This window comes from Aplidium turbinatum, chromosome 1 (genome assembly GCF_918807975.1).
Source record: "Aplidium turbinatum chromosome 1, kaAplTurb1.1, whole genome shotgun sequence".
Lineage (NCBI taxonomy): Eukaryota > Metazoa > Chordata > Ascidiacea > Aplousobranchia > Polyclinidae > Aplidium > Aplidium turbinatum.
In genome coordinates, this window is record NC_137472.1 from 49,564,702 (window position 1) to 49,588,240 (window position 23,539).

Consider the following 23,539-nt stretch of genomic DNA (forward strand, 5'->3'; position numbering starts at 1 on the left):
AATCTAGATTTTAATGGATGAATTTAGTCAAATACAAACTGTGAGCCTTTGTCGAGTAATTAATGCACAAAAAGCGATCAAAACAAGGTATATGCATATTTGGATCTTTATTTGATCTTATCGGTGGCATGACAAAACAAGAAATGACAATAAAACAAATAGGCTAATAACTATAAACATTTTTGGCAACACTTCAAAGTTTTTTCGATCATGTTTTTTGTCTACAACGACCTTAACATCCCAGTTTAGAGAACAGATGGTTCATTGGTTTAAGGATTCATGGGTTTCACTTTAAAACAACAATTCCAAATCAATTTGTGTTGTTTATTATTTCAGCTGAGAATATATTAGTTTTTTGAGAAGTCATTACCACACCATATCATGAAATAGCTGAATTTAATAAATACAGTAGTATAACTTGTGAGTTTACGATGGATAACCTAGAGAATATTCTCGACACTGGAGGTCGATATCTTTCTCCGGCCGATCGTCAATTTGTGACAACATTATTATCAGAATTAGAGCAGTTTCAGTATCAAGCTTCAAAAGACAGGTAACTTAAAAATAGAAAAATGTTTTCAAAAATATTAATCTTAAAATATTGGCTAGACTTGATGATTTTATTTTATTGTTAAATTTATTTATTTTATTTTTTATCCATGATAAACATGATATTATCTGAGTTAGGCTAGTCAAAGTTATGTTGTTGTTTTTTGTTGATTCAGAGCACAATAATTTCCTTTTTATAAGTATAAGGTTATATACGGTACTTTACATGTTTAATTGGGTTTTAGTGAACTAAGCATTATAGAGTTTGAATTAGGATTTTAATGACAGCCAGCGCTATGATTTAATTGGACTTTTAAAAGCTAAATCTAAATATACTTTTTTGACTGCCAATCCCCTGCATGGATTTTTGCTAAAAATGTTTTTATATTTCAAATTCTGTTTGTAAAACATAGAAGTAAAATTTGAAAATTCAAAATCAAGTTGTCTGCACTACTTGTAATCTCTATTAGGTTACCAACTGACTATTTTAGATGTGTTTGTGTTCAATATCTCAATTACTTCACTCTGTTGAAAAAACATTGTTTATCTGTGGTGCAGTGCATTATTTGTTGTACAAATCAACAAACCATTGTGGTGCTGATTTGGCATTATCATAATCTTGGTTATAGTGCATGGCGATGTCAGGGTTTTAGATGTTTTACTTGCATTATTATGCGATTTCAACTCTTTTGAAAATTTGATTTGCATGTTTAAGAGTTTGGTTTACACATAAGGTTGTACCTCATAAAGATACCAATCTAAAAACTAACCCAAAGCAAATAAAAGACAAGATTGCAGTCAGATAGTAAGATTGTGTACCAAAGTACCACATTGGCGCAGCCCAAGCCGGCACTCAAATAGTTTAATTGTTAGTTGAAAGTGTTTTATGTGTCATTCCATTGTTTCCAAGTGGCTAATATTTCCTTGTGTAGCGGGAAAGTATGCCACATCCTAAATACAAGTCTGCATTGTACAGTACAAAGTTGTTTGGCTTACATTATTGACTTGGATTTCTTTCATTGTTATTGTCACCTTAGATTGTTTATTTGTATTCTTCGTGAAGTATGGCATTGTTGTACTTGAGGATGTGAGTTTGATCTGTGGCATTTGATGACATTAAAGAACAAACAGCAATTGAAGTTTTTAGGGTCGCAGCCTCTTATTGTATTTTTTTGTTTGTTTGTTGACATTTTAACAGTACATTGGTTGATTCTGTTTTCTAGAGCAGCATTGTTAGTGTATAATGGTTTTGATTCGATCGAAGTGTTTGTGTATTTTTGTAGTTAAAAATCACTTTGCTATTGGCTTGGAAATTGCTTGGCAGTTTTGCAATCACTTTGTAGAAGCATAGAAGTGTAATATCCTGGTGTGAACGCTGGTTGCAGGCATTGCACAATTAGCAAGATTAATCTTTTTGGTTGTTGGTTGATTAATCATGTTTAACTACGCCGCCAAGGGTTTTCACAAGCAAATCTTGACGTTGGTGATAGCGTTCCACAGCACAGTTGTCCTTGCTCTGCCTACTTGAGTCTTCATATGTTGTCAATTTATTTTTTCAAGCTAATGGTTGATGAAAGATGACGCAATTGTGTCTGGTCGTTTTCATTCTTGCCTGCATGCTGTATTCCTGCGGGTGCCCAACAAACGACAGTGGGTCTAACAGCATTGCTTTGTGCAGTAATTACCAATTCGCTTTTGCCCGAGGGAATGCACACTTTATTATCACCAGCAATTTCCCTTCGTAGCGTGATTTGACATTTATCAATTTTGACAGTGCATAATTGTGACGATATTACATGAACAATTAGAACATGGATGTGCCACCTACGTTCTACGCTCCTACGGTCTAACATATTAATACGAATATGTATCGCTTTATTGCTTTTTCAAGGACAATGGGGTTTTATCTCCTTGTGAAATTGGTAGTTTAGTCGTTTTGTCTTCTACTTGGGCTATTCCAGCTCGCAAAATCCGCTCCTTTAGCGTTGAATCAATGCTTAAAAAACTTAAAAAGAACAGATTTCGTTCAACACAATATTAATTATATATAATACCTTAAAAATGGACACCAATACCACAGCTGGCCGTCCTTTTTTCATTGATTCAATCCCAGCAGACATTTAGTCAATGCAAAAAAGACACAATTAGGATCAGGCATACCTGTTTATTTTAAAGAAAAATCACCATGAGCATTCAATGACTTGTTGAATTGGTTTTTCACATGAATATGATTGAAAATTGAGATTAGTTTGAGCTACTGCAAATTCATGTCGACATTTTCTAGGTTTAAGTGTCGCGGTAAACATATCCGCGTCTGAATCGGCTTAAATGCTTATTTTAAGACGTAACACAGGATGTATATAGCAGTGCGTATTATAACTGACAGGTTATGAACCACCAGCGATCTAAAAGCATATTTTAGATACGATAACACTGTTCTGAAAGCGATATGCCAATGCAGGAAAGTTTGTCTTTCGATGTATATACATGGTGTTGTCTATCACCGTGAACAAATACATAGAGTAATTGACTATAGTTTTAATAGACTTCTGCAAAGTTTTATCCACGACCACGAGTAGGCTACTTACTGACATCGTTAATTTTTGGCTTGTTACCAAACGAAATTAATCCAAGAATTTTCTATATATTTGTTTCAAATAGTTTCCGCTTATTTAACGCATAAGACAAAAAACTTTTTTAAGTTTCAGTAGATGGATGCCAATTTTCTTTTTTTGTAACCTATTGTGAATTCTTGATAAACGTCCCTTGAAGATCATCGAATGAAATGACGCTTGTTGTAGATGCGTATGTTGATGACTAACAGGCTAAGTTCAAACGCCACCGGTCGGCTTTGTCATCTTTTATTCAGCTGCTAAAATCGATTGCGCGCATTAGGTCACCATCAGTAACGCTTCTTCTTACGATTATACTATCCTGCCGGTGTGGGGTATTTCAATATTCACTTTTTGTTTTACATTCTTGGTTAGTTCGTCATTTTTCCGAAGGAAAAAGCTGCGGATTACCTAATACCGCAAGAAATGTAACTGTCCGAAAGACGAATCTGGCACCTTTCAAGCCATGCAAAAACGTGTTACGCAACTAATCTCTTTGAACGCGGAGGGATTCCATACCGTTAGGCGATTTGAATTTCACTCATTTTTTTGTTTGTAAAACAATTATTAACGCGCGGATCTCGATCCTGTAACGAAAGGAGGTCGAGGGCTCGGATTGTTTGATTCTGATTTGACCTGAAAAATAACTTCAACCCGATAAGGCGTCTTCTCCAACAATGAGCTACATTGTTGGTTGTGGATTGCTTGTGGGAAAAAAGGTGGTTTGTTTATTGTCAAACGATCCAAGTGCAATAGTCTGAGCCCAACCTTCATATCAGTCATTTTTCACATAGACTCAACGTCTTCGTGAGTTATATCAATGTTAAAATCACAAGTTTACTTGCTAGGAGCCCTTTTTGCACCTATCTCACAGTCACGTTTCAGTTCTATTATTCTTAGCAAACAATCGGCTGTGAAACCACATCAGCGCGCACAGTGTTCATTCTAATGAATCAGCAATATCGCACTTTACATTCACCTCACGATTGTGCGGTTGTCGTTTTTCTGTATTTTTGAAATTAGTTAAATCTTATCGTATCACAAGTTTCAAACACGTAATGCTGCCAACGGGATATCTCTTTTAATGTCACATTCCATCATTACTTCCGCCATTGTTGTGACGGTATTCGCAGGTCGGTTGTTCGACTTCGACCACAGTGTATTTGTATTGAGGGCGGTGGCATCGTTGCAGGACAAAGAAACCATTCTCCTGTGATTTTCCACGAACACCCGTCGTTCATGATTCAAAAAGTCAAACTATCCACAACGCTAGAACCCCACGGTGCTTCAGTGTAATCCCAGACATGACGAAGAACTAACGATAAAAAGTACTTTTGTTTGTTGGGATGTTTTAAGGCATTTTTCAGGCAAGGTTTGACTGTGTGCTTTTAAACGTTCTTCATATCGATTAATGTTATTAAACTTTCACTCATAAACAAACAGCGAGATTATGCTGATGAGACGCAGCACAAAACAAAGTCTATAAAAAATTATAGGTTTGTGGGAGAAACACATTTAACAAGATTGCAAGAACCTTTGTGGTTGCCAACTCATTTAGCCATTGTTAATTGCATCTTTAAGCTTCTTTTTCAACTTTTAAATTTACTCGAAAGGTAGATTCTTCCAATTAGCAAACCCGTCCTTTTTGCGTTGATTCAATGCCTGTCGTCATGGAAAGCAAGCATTTTGTTAGCTGTTTCAAGTCTTGTCGCGGTCGGGTGAACAGAAGAAACAAACGTCTAAGAAAAATGTGTACAACTTTCCCTTTTACTCGTATATTGAACGTCAATCAATATCACATACAAGTAAGCATCTATGACTTGTTGTCCAAGGCATCCCACACTACGATATTTCTGAAACGCTGCTGCCAAACTAATCTGATTGAAACATTCAGGCGATCAATATCTTTTTTCAATATAGAAGTACCAGGATTCCAGCTGCATGAGACCTCTGTTTAATGCATATCAGCAGTTACCGAATTTAATGTTACGAAATACTTTCACTTTCACTGACCATCAACCCCAGCCAACAAGTTAGTTCTTGTACATTATTTCAACGTCTGCAGACTTTGAGTTGATATAAAAAACGGATTTTGATAGCTGTAGCCCGATCCACTCCAACAATCGTGTTATATCTAACCGAGTGGATGTGATCTTGTGTGGTTCGGCAACATGCTTGTTATTTATCACTTTTTCTTTATCTGATATCCCGTTTCATTTAATTGTTTCACTGGTTGGCTGCTTTAAGGCTGTCTGGAATTTGCTTTATTTGACAATAATTCAACCAGAAAATTAGCTTTTGTGCACAGCATCATGCTTTCCTTGACACTTTTATGCTTTCTTTTTCCTTAACAGCATTATGCTTTCCTTAACACGTGCGAAAAAATGTTCAGCATTATACTGCACAGTTTTCCACAGTGAATTATTGTGCATGTTGGTAGCCTACAACCGTTTCAATGCAAAACACGACCCAAGTGGTGATGTAGTATAGTCAATTCGTTCCGAGTTAAATTTGCAGTTTCGTTCAAGTTTGCTAGTAGTGTAGGTCGTGTATCTAGGGACATTTCTTTCCATCTTATGAAAGAATAGTAAATTTCCGATATAATTCCTTCACATTCCTCCCAAATAAGAACCAGGGTGTGACAAGCCTAATTATCTACAGCCGCTATAGAAAGGTTCTTAAAATCTAAAGTAGCCTACTGATTTCGGAATGGCCCGTTTCGGTGAGTCCGATTCGGTGAGTCTGATCCCTTAACGGGGGATTTTTTCAATTTTTTTTTTAATTATCGGGTACCGTAGCCTAATTATCATTGCCGTTTTAGGGTTAGGGGTTTGGGGTTAGTGTTAGGGGTTAGAGGTTAGAAACTCACTGAATCAGACTCACCGAATCGGACTCACCGAATCGGACTCACCGAATAGTAGCAGACCCACTGATTTAGACTACAGGGAAAATTCTGAAATATTTCGATTTCATTGAGGTAAATAAAATTTCCCGTCAAACTTTCACTATGGATTTTTTCCTTCGATTAAAATCTCCATACTTTTGTGGCCGGATGCCTTGTACAAACAGTTTGTCATTTTATTTGCTGAAATTTTGTTTGTATCCCAGCCAGCAAATGACCCTTTTTCCACATTGATTTAGCATCGGCAGAGGTTGAATCATTGCAAAAAGGGCTGTTTTGCCAACCGATATTTCATAGGTGATTGCCTTCTCTGTTCTTTAATATGCTAAATTTCCGGTACTCTCAAAACACTTGATATCACCACAAGATTAAACAACCCAGGCAGCAAATCAATCGTTTTTACATCGACTCAATGTCTGCAGGCTTTGACTAAAACGACTGATTTGTTGTCTGGAAAAAGACTTAGCTTGATCATGGTAGGCTACTCTATTAACACCAAGAGGGTTGCATCTCGTTTGTACAACGTTATAAGCACTTTTAACGAGTCTTCGCTGTTTACACCAACACACCGTCATTGCTTGACAAAGTGCATTCGTTTTAAACTTTGTCGAAAAATTAAGTTTGTATCTCTAAATCAACTAATTTATCAAGGGATAAAAATGCAATCACTTTTTACATACCGTATTCCGTTTGTTTCATTGGATATTCAAAGTTAAGTTTAAATGCGTTTGGATAAGTTGCACCAATCATCTAGCTATTCCAGTTGTTCCTTGTTTAATTAGTCAGACTTGAAGCATAGTCTATGCTGGAGGCTTCCTGCTTTTTGAGTTTACATGTTCCAAAGTGCATAAACATTTAACGTGCTACGATGTTGAATTATTGCGTTAATTTCCAGGCTGTTTTCAAATAGAAGTTCTGTGGTTTTGGTTGTTCGTTTAGTGCAGCGGTTTAGAAAAAACACGTGCCTGGTGCTTTTGAAAACAAATTGATAGAAATTTGGTTTGTTGTGGTTGGAGATTGCTGAAAGGCCAAGTGAAATTTCCGTCTTTTAAAAAAAAACATTTGAAGCTGATCGATAACAAGAGCTGTCTGGATACAAGTTGCCGTCCACAAAAATTTGCTAACATTTCAAACATACCAATCGATACTATTGTTAATCAAAGGGTGTTTGTTTAGTACTATTTTGTATGTAAACTCATTCAAGTTTATGTTACAAAGGTTCACTGCAGCGCTTCTCAGCAATGAGTTTGACCCAAATGGCTTACCCAAACGTGCATCACGAGAACTTTACGAAAGGGTCTACACCTAAACGGTTATATCGATGACAGCAGATACATCTGAAGTGGCGATACTTGGCTACTTGCTCTTGTGGCACATACTTTCAAAAGTTCATCGGCAATCGCATTGTTTCAAAAGGGTCTGCTACTATTCGGCTAGTCCGATTCGGCGAGTGCCCTATTCCGCGCGACCCCTTTTCGGCGAGTTCCCTATTGGGCGATTTTTTGATTTTTTTTTTTTAAATTATCGGGTACCGTAGCCTAATTATCATTGCCGCTTTTACATCGTTTTAACGTCGCTAAACATTGAAATAAGACACTCACCCTTACCTCTAACCCCAACCCCTAAAACGGCAATGATAATTAGGCTACGGTACCCGATAATTTAAAAAAAAAAATCAAAAAATCACCGAATAGGTAACTCGACGAAAAGGGCTCTCGCCGAATAGGGCACTCGCCGAATCGGACTAGCCGAATTGGACTCGCCGAAACGGGCCATTCCAGTTTCAAAGCGTCGAATTGTCTCAGGCATATCATGTTGTTCATTCGTTATTTTGTCAATTTCAGTTTTTACTTTAGTAGTATTTCATTAATTCATCAAATTATCAGGTTGCTTTGTGGAATTACCTATTCTATGTTTTGATGTAAAACCCCGATTTTAAAAACTTATCCGAAAGGAATGGTGTTGTTGAATAAACTAAATGTCCACTATTTTGTATTGTTTCAATGTGCCTATACTCAAGTGTATGTTTGTGACCGAAACTCTTGCAAATATGTGTTTTAAACAATTTTAGGTCATGTTAGAAAAAGTTTTGGTACCTTGGCACTTCAGTGTAGTCAGGGAAAATAGCAAAGCTCCAGTGTTGCAAAAGATAAAGTTTCGTGCCTCGGCCACGAGTCTCAAAGCTGGGTCTACTTTTTATTTTGCCCATCATATAAAGACTAAGCAATCGAAATAACACGTAAGGACTAATAAGTCAAAGCTTTTGTCTGCATGAAAACAGTGAAATTTTCTTACGAAAATAGAAATAATATCTTCGCTGACACTCATGTGGCTTGCAGCAATATGGCTGATGGTACTGAGTAAAATTATTGATTTCATGTGTGTCGCAAGCGCGTGTTGTTGCGTTGGTAATTGGATGGAGTTTTTATTCACTTGTGACAATTTGCATTAAATGGGACCTCTGTAAAAGAAAACGGAACTTTCTGATCATTTCTTATTGCCCGCATTCACAACATGCACGTGTAAAGGTGAGGCACTTATTTCTCATAGATTAAACGTTTGACGATGTTGAAGTAAAAAACGCTGCGGTATTTGTCCAATGTTATCCAACTTACATCTTGCTATTTGATTAAAGAAAACCAAATACTGATTGAGTCAAACTTTCAAAAATCAACATCAAATGGAATTAATCAGTATTGGTCTGGTGGTTGCTGGGTTACGCGTTGGCTTTGGCTTTTTAAAGGTCGTGTATACAGAATGTCAGCTTATTGTAAAAAGTTTTATTACGCTGTCTTTCATATTCAGTTTATTTGCATCAGTAAAAATCTTGCAGCGACTTTATGCACACGTGAGCGGTTTAACGTCTATTTTTGTGAATAGAAGCACTTTATTACAAAGAAGCATTTACTTATTTACTGATGTAGTAAATCACACGGAAATAAAATGATCTTTTTTAACAGTCAAAATATAGGACAATGCCTTTAAGTTCTAAAGATATTCCAAAACGTCACATTAAATCAACCGTAAACCTGTTTTAGCTTGTAACCTCCTTAGAACAGGTTTGATTTTTTTCAGTCAACATTGATTTCTTTGGCATCATGGTTTAATGGCGTCGTTAATCTCAAAAAAATGGTAAAAACTGTCGGCGAAGACACGACAAAGCTGTACAAACATTTACTAAAACAGATAAATTGTTTTTATTATTTGCATTTGTCCAGGTTTCGAAGCAGTGTGAAAGCGACAGTGTGTCCCAAGAATTTTCTTACTATTTTTCCGTACTGGTAGAACCATGGCGAAGGGCCATAAGAACGTATATTGATGTTGAATTGTTATATAAGTCTTAAGCAATTAAATTTGCCTACAGAGTGAACTTCACAGAAAACGTCAAAAAATGAACTCAGTTTTATCGCTGCCAATACACAAACGTCATGTGAAGAATATTTATTTAGCTGTATCGTTATTAATTGGATAACACTTTTGTCTTAATCAAATTCAATATTAGTATTTATCTTGAAGTGCGTCCAAGCTACTTTAGCATTTTTTAGAATAAGACATAAATGTATATAATACTGCGAAAGTGTTTCAGCAATTTAAGTCGCTTCCCAATTAGTGATAGTTACATGTTTGCACCAAACGATGGAAAAATGACAGCATTTGCTGGTTGGGTTGATTCTTGTATCTCAAACCTTTAGGGCTAGGCCATGTACTGCCGTGTGCTTACTGCTTATGCTCTTTTGGTCACCAAACTTCTCTGAATGAAGAGCATTGTATGATTTAAACTTTAATTCAATTTTTTTGATGTAATGAATTTGTGATTCATTGGTGTCCATGATGCTATGCATGTTATCTCGTATGCAGGTGTTGAAGCAACGTAAAAAGTACGAGATTTGTTATCTGAGATAAATGGTACAACTTCGAGATTTAAACATTTTGCGGAAATAGAATGCTCTATTCACACCTTTTCTTTCATTAACCCTATCTGGCCCAGATTGTTCGTTTTTGCATCAGTTAATGTCAGATGGCTTGATAACTACGCATGAAGACATGAGTGCCTATCCAAGTTGAAAGTTATTTTGGTATTTGTGACATCGCTCACGTTTAAAGCATTGTTTTTGATATTGTAAGCCGCTGAAAATTTCTTATTCATCAAACCCAGTTGAGAGTTTTTAGTCAATTTACAACGATCCTTACAACAGGGATGTCCAACTTTTTATTATAGTGGGCCGCATTGTCACTTGAAGTAATTCAATGGGCCACTGAACCTATTAAATTTCAATAAAAATGGATACACAAAAAACAATTAAAAATCACTAATTCCATCTGTGAAAATAAGAACAAATAACACATATATACATAGAAAGAAACCGAACTTTACTTTTATAAAATATTTTCACTTCTATATAATACTCATACTTCTATAATGATGTGTAATATAAGATGAAGTAAAGTATTTTTAAATGTTAGTATTTTTCAATTTTTAGCAGTTTTGCTAAAAAATACTACTTGGAGTGAAAATGACTAGCGGGCCGCAGGTTGGACAATGGACATCTCTGCTTTACAGCATAAAAATGTTTTGCCGTCTTGCCACGACTGTCTGCTTAGTTTTTCTGCAAAAATGAGTTATTTCAATATGAGTAAATAGTTCGTATATGGCACCATGCAGGATAAATAGCATTAAGTCTCCAATCACTGTTTTCGCGATATGTTTGTCAACAACACAATCTTAGCATGAGGTGGTGGTTATCTTTTGTTGTAAGAGTTAAAAAGTTATAGTTTTGCTGTTTGAGATTTAAATTTGTCTTTGCAGAGACTGGCACCCGTATGCAATTTCTCGTTACAGAGTGCAACACAGGCGACGGTACCTCCATACTGGCGGAATACTGTGCAGATTTGTCATTCGCCTTCATAAAGCTCACATAGAAGTAGCGTTTTATGGCTTCAAAAGCATAGTGACAAATCGGCCCTTGGGCCATTTGCTTGTACAAATGAGAAAAACAGTAGAGGGCACAGGTTTCAGTGAAAACGAATTAGATAAATAACGTCTATTTTCATGGAAGTCAACTTGCTTGCGGCTATTGTGACGCCGGTCCATCCTGTCATGATCCACGTTCACTCATCGACGGAAAATACTCGAGTTAGAATTCCTCGTTTTAACGCTTGTGTGAACGAAGTAGAATAAATGTAATCCCTCTTATACGTTTAGTTGTGTAATTTCTTTGCAGGGCGAAGTTGAGTTTCGGTTGTGCGAATGACGATTCATGTCAAGCATGCTGATGACGCAACTTTTGTCACGTTTTTGTAATGACGTCTGGTCCTAACAAATAAACAATAAACGAAAGTCTCTTGCTATAAACTGTTGCGTAAATGTCTAGGCTTCGTTAAACAGATGATAGGAAATTTGCAGTTTATCGGCTGAGTACAAATACAAACTGAAGTTCTTGTAAACTTATTGTTTTGTGTCACTTCTCCACAAACTTTCATTCTTACGTTGCTGCAACAATCGGACAAAGTTAAAGAAAGATAGTTTGGTTGTCTGGATTGGTCTTGTCCTGTAATCTGATCTACCACTTGACCGCCAGCTTCTTAGTGGTAATGCGATAACGTCGCATCTTATGTTTCGCTGCACAGTGCACATCTGTAATTGTAGTTACGTTTCCGCATCACGTACAAGGGGAGCAACGCAGATTTTGACACTATTAACCTTTTCCGCATTAACATTATCCATCATTCTCAACTGTACTTGAATCTTCTTACTGTATGACGTTCAAGTGATCCTTCAATAAGCATAAGTTACTGCCAATCGTACAAAAGTAGCTGCAAGGAAAATCGTTAGACTGTATTTTGTTTTCGCGGATCATGGCAGATATACCTTTCAACACCACCATGTGTGGCCTACTGGCCTTTTGACAGAAATCCTTAATCCGCTAAATTCTTTCAGATAGGTTCGGTTTTCATTATGTAATGCAATTGAGGATATGGTACAAAAATAACTATTTGAAACATTATAACATTTTTCACAGATACTACTCAACAATTCAACAGGGCTGTCTGACTACATCAATTTACTTTTGCGTTAGCACTTACAACTGCTTTGCTCTTTGCTCAATTGCCTATTCTGCTTTCAAAAGAATGGGATACTTAGCCTACATGCGATCACCATGTTAAATGATGACGGCAAATGGGCCCCATAGAATATAGGAACTATTTATCATAACATAAACGAAAATAGTCATCGACACTGTATGAAATAAGACTTTCTATACTTCATCTTAAAACAAGCCATTGAAAAAAAGTTAAATTTTGGTTAAAATTTAGTCAGTTTTATGCTCAGTTTCTTTAAACGGGACAACATTGCCTGAAATTTGTGAATTAAAATCTGACCACAATATGGCCTTCATGTTTTATTGGGTTTGTTAGAGAAACCCAATAAATCACGAAGATCATGTTGTGGTCAGACTGCAACTCACAAACTTTGGACAAAGTTGTCCTCCCGGGCAAAGGTATGCCATTTTACGGTTCTTACACTACTGATCACTTCCTCTGGACTTTATTCGACCAGGAAATTGTTGAGCACCTTATTTTGGTGAATTTTGGGCAGTGTTAAAAGGTTCAACCCCCAAGTCCCCCAACGTACCTTGTTTATCAAACGAGGTCACACGTTTGCAAGCAAAGGGGCCAAACCGCATTTTTGCAGCCTTCGTGATACTAAATGCGATCAAATATTTGATTTTGGATTTTCATTTCTAAGAATGAGTTAACATTTGTGAAGGTCACAAGCTGTAAGCGCGTGTATCAGCCGCAGAATGACTTTCGCTTGCTATCGTCCTTTTAAATAACCACCACTTATGCTTGCTTAAGAGTACAGAATTAATGGTTTTACGACTTACGAACTTAAGTGCCAATTTTGATAAACTTTTCTCAAATATTCTTGATCATAGAAAAAGTTAAAATATATGTTTGTTTAAAGGTGGTATCACGGTCGTTTTTCTGCGAAACTTGTTTGACTGCTTATTCGTGCTTTTTCTTATTTTTAAAAACAAAACTAATGATCAGTTACGTATCTTTGACGAGTTAAAGTAAGTATTGCTCATTGCTTCCTTGTCGTATCCGGGCTTATTCGAGCTGGGTAAAGATTTGATTTTAGTGGACAAGAATGCAAGGAAATCGATCTTTGTGTTTACCTTCAAAGGCAAGTTTTCAAGCGTCTTGCCAAGACATAACTGCGTGCTCTTGATGAGTGTGAAACAACTCGCATCTTTTCGTGTGTCGTACAGGCTTTTAACCACGCAACCGCGTTGCTCAATGTTAATAGTCAGTAGCGTTGACAGGGGGTAGTTTGGATGCAGGCCTGGATGATTTTAGGGGACCGTAATTTTTCCAAGGGGCCCAGAAACTTGAAGACACCACCACGTAGCGGATTCTTTAGATGCAGTACGTTTTTCTGTGAACTGATTTGATTTAGAGTCCGAGCATCTCATTGGTACCGGGCCCAAATTATCCTCTCAACCGTCCTGTTAATAAATATTAATACTGTATATTCATTTAGAATTTATTTTCTTTGTTGATAAAAGGAGCATATTTTCAGTTTTCAATTAGAAGGCTCAGCATTTTTTGATAGCCTTACGAGAGGACGTCTTTCTAATTTGTTGGATCCACGTCTAGACTTTATTTTCCAATACCGATAAATCTTTTTCGTTGCCTGCTGCACTGCTTTACACGAAATGCAGTGTTATTCTGAGCGTCAACGTTTAGTAGACGTAAAAGTTCCTTTTAGTTACGCTGTTTACCTGTGAGCTGTGAATGCCACGTATCATGTAAAGTTTCTGTTTTGACAGCCATTAAACTGCTTTGCAGAATGCTGTGAAACGAATGCATAAGATCATAAGATGCCGTGCTGGGTGTTTTAGGATTAGGTCAAGTCATTGAGGTGGTCGTTTGTTTGCTAACGCTGTTGGACCATGGTAAAAAGTTCGCAGTATTGTGCACCAAGAAGTTTACGACCACAATCGATTTTTGTTCAACGTTCATCGCAGTATTATGAACAAATCCTACAAATGACGAGGCTAATAAGAAAACAAATTTTATTTTTTATTGCGTGTTGACCCATGCCACATCAACGTGTAAAAGTCTCTTTGCTGAACGAATCTCATTGGATAGCCTAAGGCTTTACAAGCGAATTACAAGCTGACCATTTGCTTGGTTCATGTTATTACCTTGTTATGTGGGCATAGAGCTTGCAATTTTAATACTTTACATTTTATTTACATTCAAGCAAATGCGCATCTCTTTTTTCGTCAATTTGATGTTTATGGACGATGGAATGATCAGCTATATTCAAGAATATTGGCTGAAAGTCAAACGTTAATATTAATGTATTTTAAGCTTTAATTGGTACTCCGCGAGGCTTATCAGTGTAATCTTGAATTTATTTGTAAAATCGTTTTGATAAAAGTCTGACCAGGAATTTGCCATCACCCATGGAATTTCCAAGTTTGCTGCCAGTAAAACACAACGATTTATTTTCACTCGCTTGTCTCACTTTGATGCCGATAACTCAATACCATCAATTACTAGCATTCTAACTTTTTTGTTTGTTGAAAGCATCAATTTGCACCCTTTCTTTGGTGACTAATCTCACCTTTCAAATAAATCCAACGTTTGCAGATATTAAATTAATGTTTTAAGAGTACTGGTTATGTCAACGGCTTGTACAGTACTTGTGGAAGGTAAATGACATTGCTTCGTTTAATACACAGCTTTCAAACCTTCTTTCACAAACAGATAATACCATACACAGTATTGTAAAAAGATTTCTCTTCCAAACTTATAAACTTTCTGATGTCAAACAGTGCACTGCTTCCCCATCATCATAATTTAATTGACATTCAATTGCCCTTTCTACTGCCATCTGAGTTTGGGATCAGAATTTTCGTCACCGCCTCACCGTCACCCTGTGTCTTGAAATTTCAAAATTAAACCCAAATGCCACAGACATGAATATTTAGCCCTAAACCCAGAACTGTGCGGAGTTGGATGAAAAACTCGCCGAATCGGACTCGGCCGAATCAGACTCGGCCGAATCAGACTCGCCGAAACGGGCCATTCTGCCATTATTCATATCATTTTCTACACACTTTAAAACGGGAAAAAACTCAAAAGTTTCAGTTGACCGACGTGCGCTCGGACAGTTATCCTAAACGTTTTGTTGCCGGACCGCTTGGTTCAGTACTTGATTGGTTGGTTTTGAATCTTTATCCTCGGACTGACAAAGCCTTGATTGGTTATTCCTGGCAAGGATGGATCCAAGGGGGGGTGCGCAGTGCGCACCCCCCAAAAAATTTCAAACTGCTATTATTTTAATAAACTAACGGTATAAGATCTACTAGTATTACTTTATATTTTGATTGGCAGAGCGAGGTTTTCCTATTGTTGAAGTGTTTTTGCCGTTTCTCAAGCGCACACCCCGAGAGTCGGGCGCGTAGACCACTGAGCTATTGGGGCGGACAAAATACCTTTCCTGCTCTAGTTTACGTATCAGTTCTTACGCTTGATCAGCCAAGCATAAAGTACCTGTACAATTGTGATTGATTGATATAACAGGTTCCAACCACCCCAGCAACATTTGTATTTCGTAGATGACTCAACCTTGCAATCTATGACCCCAAATTAATGTCTTTGTCGCTTTTACATTAATAAATAGCTAAATTTTTGAGAGTACAAACACCAAGCGCAGTTGAAAATGAAAATTTGCTGTAATTTTCATTGCACTCAAAACCTTGTCTGGTTTTGAATTTGTGGTCGGCTTCCTAATTCTTGCTAACATCTACAACGATTTTCAGTCTCGGTAGATTTGGCACAAATTGAGTTTGCAACGATTTCGGCGTCTGCTGCTTGCTCATAGAAGAAATGTTGACTTAGTGCTGTCGCACATCCATCAGGGTTGCATATGCGTAATATGGTTCAGATGTTAGATAACTATCTCATTGCAAAGTACTTTTTACGTAACGTATCGTGTTTTGACTTTAAAGTATACACAAACTGCGTGAAAGAGTAAAATTCCTGCCAGAACAGCAATCAACTGGTTTTTACCTGAATTTGCAATATCTGGTGGCTGGTGCGATGTGTTGTAGATAGAAGCTGTACAGTGTATGGCTATGCGGTGTTTAGTTGCTTACTTTTTCATTATAAATTATTAACGAGTTTGCATATTCACTTAAAAGGCCGAAATCTTTTGCATTGTTGGACCGCTATTGAATGTTGTTTTCATGTACATTGTTTCGATAGGCCTGAACTGAACATTTTGAAGACTATGGGATACGACACCTTCAGCATATTCGCCATCGCTTATGCTTGTCGACTATAAAGTTGTTAGCACTTTAATATGTCTTGAATTATTCAACAATCTTTGTATCTCTCAAATTAACTTCAGTCATGCAGTGCATTCTCGAACTGTGATTGGTGGGAACGCTTCCGTATGGGGACATACTTGACTAGTTTTGTCGATTGAACTCTACACTCGACTTATGAACGTAACAATAAACGAAATTTAATTGCCAAAGTCAAATTCCATCAGGAAGATATTTGGTTATTCTTGAGAGAAAAAAATCACAATCTTGACTTGCTGCTTCGTATGAATCTCACAAGCATCACCGGGATTTATGGTTTGTTGCTTATTTCCATTATTTTTTGCAATAAATCAATATCTTTGCTCTGCATCTGCGCCGATGTTCTTTTAATTTGATTATTTTGAGGGCAGAAGAGAGATTGTGGCCTTACCGACAGCGCTGTTTGTCAGCGGACAAGTTTTATTGCCGTATTCTACTATTCTTGCTTATTTTATACCTTATTATTCAGCAATTGACGGTCCATTGTGGTTCAGCTGCACTTGGAGTATCTGCAGTTCTGCACTTGCGCAGTCAGTGGCAGACATGACCTACAAATGCATTGTATTGTTCTTTTCGCATCGTCATCGACGTGATAACGACAGATGTAGTATGTAGACGTTGAATGAATGTAAAAAAGGTCAATTTTACTTACTTGGTACGTCAAACGTGTCTACAAATGACATTTTGTTTCTGGCAAACCCATTGGGAACAAGGAAAGTGTATTTTTTTTCTTTTCCAATTTAAGTCTTGAGCGCAAAATGAAGTTTACACATGAGATTAGTAATCGTGGAAAATTGTTTTGGCATTTACGTTTTGTCTTGACTTGAAGTATATTCCTTTCCAAGGGTTGTCAACATTTCAAACGTTAATTCGACAAGTCGGTTTGTCATCTTTTATTGAGCTACCTCCAAGAATTAGTTGTATTTGTTGCGGCGTTAGCATTTAACGTATTTGGCAAGTCGGAAGTAGTCCAAACAAAACATTCCATATGACAAACCAAATTTAAAAAGATTTTTTCGTGTTTGTTCCTGCAGGTTTTGAACAACCCTCAAGACAGGAATCCAATTCGCATATTAAGCCGTTTTTTTATTGAATTATTCTCCCGAGACGACGTGTGTAGTATTGTGATGGGCCACGAGGTCGTCCATCGACCAAAAATTTATCACCTTCGTTCTCGTTGCCTTCATGTCACGACTTATTGATTGGATTCCGACACCTTTCTGTCGACGGCTTTTTGTTACCAATGTTGCTATTTCTAATTATTTCGATCACTTCAACGTCCAGCTACATCAATTGCACGAGCTGAAATGCGCTACTCGAAGTTGGCTGCATCGGCTCATCGGATGCTAACCTGAACATTCAGAATCGTTGATCTCATGGAAGCATGGTGGGATTTGTAACGCTTTCAATTGATTAAAATGTTACTGCGGGATATAGATCGGTTTGCTTCGATTTTTGCACAATGTCGTCAGCAGTGAGGTCCCTACGCAGATTTTCAAACTAGGCGCTACTTCAAATGTAAGAGCGCTTGCCATTGAACTAGTTTCCAACTGCGCCCAACGCACTGTTTGTCGCCAGGCTTTTTATCCCGTTGGTCTAAAGCACACTGAACTTGGGTTGGTGGCCGCATTCCAATCTTTGTATTTTTGTGCGTGTTTTATTTTTTCAACATCTCGCTACGTTCAAATTACGTGAAAATAACAACTTGTACCAGGAGGGTGTGTTGTCTGCAAACCACCAACAGTCCGTTACTGGAAGATCATAGTTGTTCGATTACGCCGAAACAACGATTTTTTTTCTTTTTTTATCTCATCTTCAACTACAACATCAACTTCACCCTTCAGCGTGTCTGCATCGTCGTGATAAGAGGCTGTGGATATCGGCAATGTTACAAAGCTAAATTCGGCACAATGCTCACCATACGCAATGCAAACACAATCGGCACATGCTTTTTCAATCCCAGCGCGCAAGAATGACTTACACAAGTTTCCCTACTTTGATTAGGTAATGCGATTAAGAAGTACAGTCGTGTGACGTCATCAATTGTATTAGGAACGATTGCACATGGAATTACGCTGCAGGCAAGGCATTGCTTGTTCGCTGAAAGTTTTCCTTTTTCTTTCAACCGCCAAAGGAGTAAACGCCCAGACACCAAAATTCGTTGTTTTTACATGAATTCTCATGAATCAATGTAAAAATGACAGATTTTTGTTGTCAGGGCGATTTTCAAAAAGTGCAGTGTTGAAAGCATCAAATGAACAGTGTGATGTGATGGAATCTTGTGCTTGTAATATACTTGATAAAGGTTTGGGTCTTCGGCCACTGTGTTCGATCAGTTGTAATTGTAACGTTTAATCATCTCTACGCCGGACAGCACAGCTGTTGTTGACATCATTTTTATGTTGGGCTTGCCTTGAATTAACGTAAGAGTGATCATTAGAATCATTATCTATTTCAATTTGATGATTACTCGAGAATTTATTTAACGCATGTGACATTGGTTTGGTCGTTCCAACACTAATGGCCCTTTAGCTCCTGCCACTGTAATGATGACGTTGTTGACATGCTATGGCCGTGATCCTTTGTCATGTGCCATTTTAAAGTCTCAAGAAACTTTTTAAAGTGCGCTCTTGTTGGTCGGAGAAGTTATTTGTACTGCTCTTGAAAGTTGTTATCTGTATTGTGTAATTTTTTTCGATGTCTGAGTTTCTGAAGAGCCAAAGAAACTCAATGATCAGTTATGGCAAGCAATGTTTTCAATTGAATCAGACCAACCACTTCTGAGTTAAGTCTTGCACTGTTGTTAGTTACACTTAGAACAATGCCATATCGTCTGCAGACGTTGCATCAATGCAAAAAATGACCGACTTATTAGTTGGGGTTTGATCACTTGCACAATGCAGAGACCGTTGAATTTATTGTAGGAAAATTGACTGGTCAAGTTCGGGTCATTGTAATTTTGAAATACGTGTTTATTGACTTACTCTTTCCTCTAGCTTTTCACCTGTGCTGGTTTATTTTTACGAGTGTGAACAAAAATTTTTAACGTTTGGTTATTTCTTTTGTTTATTAAAACTGTTTTTTTTTTCGTTTCCTAACAGGATATTTTCATCATTTCATCAGTTGCAACTTTTATTAACATAATTTCTATTTTATTTATCATGAAGAATAGTGCAGTTTACCCTTTGCAGTTCGTCACGTGTCCACGCATTGCGTACAAACGTGTATCGTGTTTTGTCGCTTCTGTCTCTTCTAGATTTTGCAATGCCATAGTTTCATTGTAATTTTTGTGATTGTCAGAAATGAAACCAAGTTCGATTAATATTGATCATCATAATTAGAAACAGCACTTTTAAAAATAAGTCATCATTCTTTGAAAGAATGTTTGTTTTCGAAATCTTACGCTTTATATTTCACCAGAATTTCTTCATTTTCAACAGTTTTATCAAATAAATTCAAAAAAGATTTCATTCACCTTTTCTCTCTTCAAACACAACGGTCAGACTAACACAGTTCATGGTTTCAGGGCGTTGATGTTCCACCCCTTAGGAGGGTTTCAACGTTATCTCATTCATAAAGTGACTCAAGTCTTTCCTAAACTGACAAGCTTCAGCATTGGCGATGAGAAGAGCCGGAGAACAGTCGTTTGCTTCAAAGGCAAAGCGTGAGTGAAGTTTTCCATCTTAACTGTCCCAATTAGCCTACCTTGTCATCGAAAGTTTCAAAAGCTGTAGGAATATATATTTAGTTATTTGCAATAGATTGAGTTTCGCTTTTAGCAGCATGATTGTTGTTTATTTCACAAATCATGTAGATACAAACGACCTGTCTAAACTAAATGCTAGCGAGCATCGGGCTAAAACAGGTCGTTTATATCTGCATTTGTGAAGATTTATTTATTTGTTTGCATCCGATCTGGGTGGGTGGAACTCCAGGTTAACCTCTCATCAAACACAGCGAAACATCTTGTGAGATCAAATATTGACCCGTTTCTATCACTGCTTAATTTGTATTATAAATTAATTTTTCTTTGTCTGCATATATTAAGTATCATACGGTATCTCTCTCTTTCCACTTTACTTCAAAGAAGCCTGGTCATCATTCCGAAATATCAGGATCGAACAGTTGTCTGCAGTGACTCCTCCACTTCTCTCTGCCGTATGGTATAATCAGGTTCACTGGCGTGTATATTTGTGGTATATACTTTTGCATTGTGTTGACGGTAAACAATTCTTCCAGAAAATCCCAGCAGCAGGAGCTACAAGGAGCATCTGGGAAGCCCAATCCACGTAATGAATATGTAAACGCTCCTCAACGAGGTCGAGAAGATGAGACGACTCGACGATCAACTCCGTTGTCGAGAAGTCGAGATTCATCAAGGAATAGGAAGAAACATGATCCAGAAACTCCTCCGAGCAAACCAGCTGCGCGGTGAGGACAGCACAAGCTTTTTTCTTCCCTGAAAACCTGTTAATGTTGAATGCGCGGCCAAGTGTTGAATGCACCTGCTGCAGTCCAAAGGACGTCGGCTCGACTCTGTTGAGATCACGCGGCTGTATTCTGAAGACACTTACTGACATGCTTTGAGATGGACAGGAACGTTAGCTTTCTTTCCAATCCCATCAATTTAAGTTGCCAACAACTGCCATCTTTTTGCTGTCTTTCACTGGTACAACGACCTGCTAATCTTACTTTTTTGCAATCTTCTATTAAATAAATGTACTCTCCTTTCTCTGAATCAAGTCCTTCCTTTGCAGAAAATAATTTCTACAACATAATTTATTTGCAGAAATTACGCTGAATCAAGTTCACATCTACCCAAACCCTTACGAGCAAAGAAAACAGCAACAAAGCGGGACCAGATGAAGAGATCGCGCTCCCTCCAGTCCTCTCCTGTCCGCGATCTGGATCTCACTGATGAGGATAGAGGGAGAAAAAGAAATCATCATGATAAACGGGCTCCTAGAAGTTCAAGTCTAAAACCTCCAAGCAGAAGAAGGTTAGTATCGAGATATCTCACAATGTCTGCTTCATTTTGCATTGTTTACTGATTGTACTCAACCAATTGTGATATACAAAAATGTTCTCAAAAACCTGTTATGTCTCTTTAATCATGGAAACAATGATATGTTTCAACTGAATTGAAACAGTTGATGAGTGTGCTTTCGAATCACGATATAAATTTCTTAGCAAAAAGGCGCAGATTCTATTTATTTGAAGAGAGCGATATATAGAAGTCAGGATAGAGATTAGAGATGCATGTTAATCGAATCATGTTGATGGTTTCAAAATCGAATTTACGTTATTTTTTTTATGCTCCAAAGCAGCCTACTTGTAGCTTGCTCTTCAATAGGAATATATTTCAATGATCAATGCTCATAATGCTGTGGTCTTGTGAATTGAATAACTCGGTGTACTCTTGGTAAAGTCGAGATTGCCTAGAAACAAGGGGATGCGAAACTACCCGCAAGAAATCGCATGTCTTGAATAGTTTTGTTGTCCGTAGCGCTCCTGATTTTGCTCGGTTAACCCATAAAACAATACTTAAAGTTGGCAGCAGAAGAGTTTGCGAGTTGAGTGTCTTTGAGTGGATATGACATCAATCCCACAAAAGTGGTCAGTGTTCAATGTTCATTTCTGCTACTGTGTTGTACCATGGTTGTACTAATGTACTGTTATGCTCAAGATCATGTCATTCTCACAGGGAACGAACTCAGTCTCCGAATCTTTCCGAAGATGACGTACAACCTCGACGAGGTGGAAACATACGTCCGAATGTTTCCGATGCAAGTCTTCACAAACGTGGCCAAGGGCTGAGAATGGAAGGAAGGGTAAGCCTACTGTACTTAATTTAAAATATACTGGTATCAACCTCTCACAGTGTTGTTTCATCGCAAACACCTTCATTTTCACGTTTCTTACTCTAAAGAAAATTGCGTTATGCTTTATCAAGGAAATTTCCTTTTTGCACTCGACAAAAAATCTCCTCCCTACGAAACCAGTCTGTTCTTACATCGATTCAACGTCTGCAGAATTGATGCAAAAAATACCTAATTTTGCCTATAAAGTCAACAGAGTCCGACTTAGTATGATTGCCCAGATTGCAATTTGTCAATTTCCAAAACAATAGTCGTTTTGGATCGAAACGTTGATCATTTTTCTTCGTTAATCGATAAAATGATTTTTTACTTACCATAGCTAAACGTTTCGGAAAAATCTGTATATTACACTTGCTGTGTTGAAAGCTTTGCAAGCAGTGCTGACAGCTGTGTGTTATGTAAAAATTAAAATTTGCTTGCGAATGCAAGCCATCAATGTCATTTTTAGCTGAGTGAAGGTACCGTAAAATTTTTAAGCTATTTATCAAATGTTCCGCTTTTTGTAATCTACATTCAGCTGCTACAAGTAACCAACAAACAAATTGGACCGCGTTCTGTTTGTGCAAAAGATTAGAAATTTTCAACCTCGAAATGTTTTGACACGTCTCGTCAGTTTAGTAAGCGAAAAAACTTCTTCTAAATCCTTATCTTCAGTTTTCCGAGACCATAAAACAATCAAACAAGTTTCATCGTTTAGCCTCAGGTGACATAGAATTTTAAAAACAAGAATCGGTTCGAATTATCTCCAGGATCGCTTGCGTCTGTAGCGGCTGATATGTATGGTTTGAAAATAAACTTGCAAAACTGTTATGATTAGCGATTTTATCGAAGTCCTTCACAACATTTTTTTGACTTGAGAACAGCTTCTTATGATTTAGTCTTGGTCCATCCCTAAGCTTTTCACCTGCGCCATGTCACGTACCTCTTGTCTAGGTTTACAAGTTTACATATTTTCAGTGAGATAGTTTCTCTTGTGAAATGAGAAAAGTTACATGTAGTCACTTTTCTAAAGCTCGAAACTGAGAAGTAGCTACCAGTATCAACAAATCTGTTTCATCTTGCAACTTTATTTGTTAAATAGAAAAATTATAATATCTATTTTATTCAACATGTCTTTAGTCAACATACCGCAAATGGCACACTGTCTATTCTTAGTTAATACTTATTTGTCGGTACATTTCTATCAGCTGCAATAATTACACTGGTCAGCAT

The 23,539-nt window shown here is 37.3% G+C and overlaps 1 protein-coding gene across 3 annotated transcripts in view; it reads left to right on the forward strand.

Moving 5' to 3' along the window:
- Positions 1-343: 343 nt before the first annotated feature.
- LOC145782139 (uncharacterized) overlaps positions 344-23,539 on the forward strand; it is a 31,429-nt gene continuing 8,233 nt past the window's right edge. For all 3 annotated transcript variants that reach the window (XM_082593898.1, XM_082593906.1, XM_082593912.1), the window contains exons 1-5: positions 344-553; positions 19,975-20,112; positions 20,688-20,879; positions 21,238-21,447; positions 22,153-22,279. In XM_082593898.1, the coding sequence (XP_082450024.1) occupies positions 432-553; positions 19,975-20,112; positions 20,688-20,879; positions 21,238-21,447; positions 22,153-22,279 (789 nt within the window). In that variant the 5' untranslated portion in view covers positions 344-431. The remainder of the gene's footprint in view (positions 554-19,974; positions 20,113-20,687; positions 20,880-21,237; positions 21,448-22,152; positions 22,280-23,539) is intronic.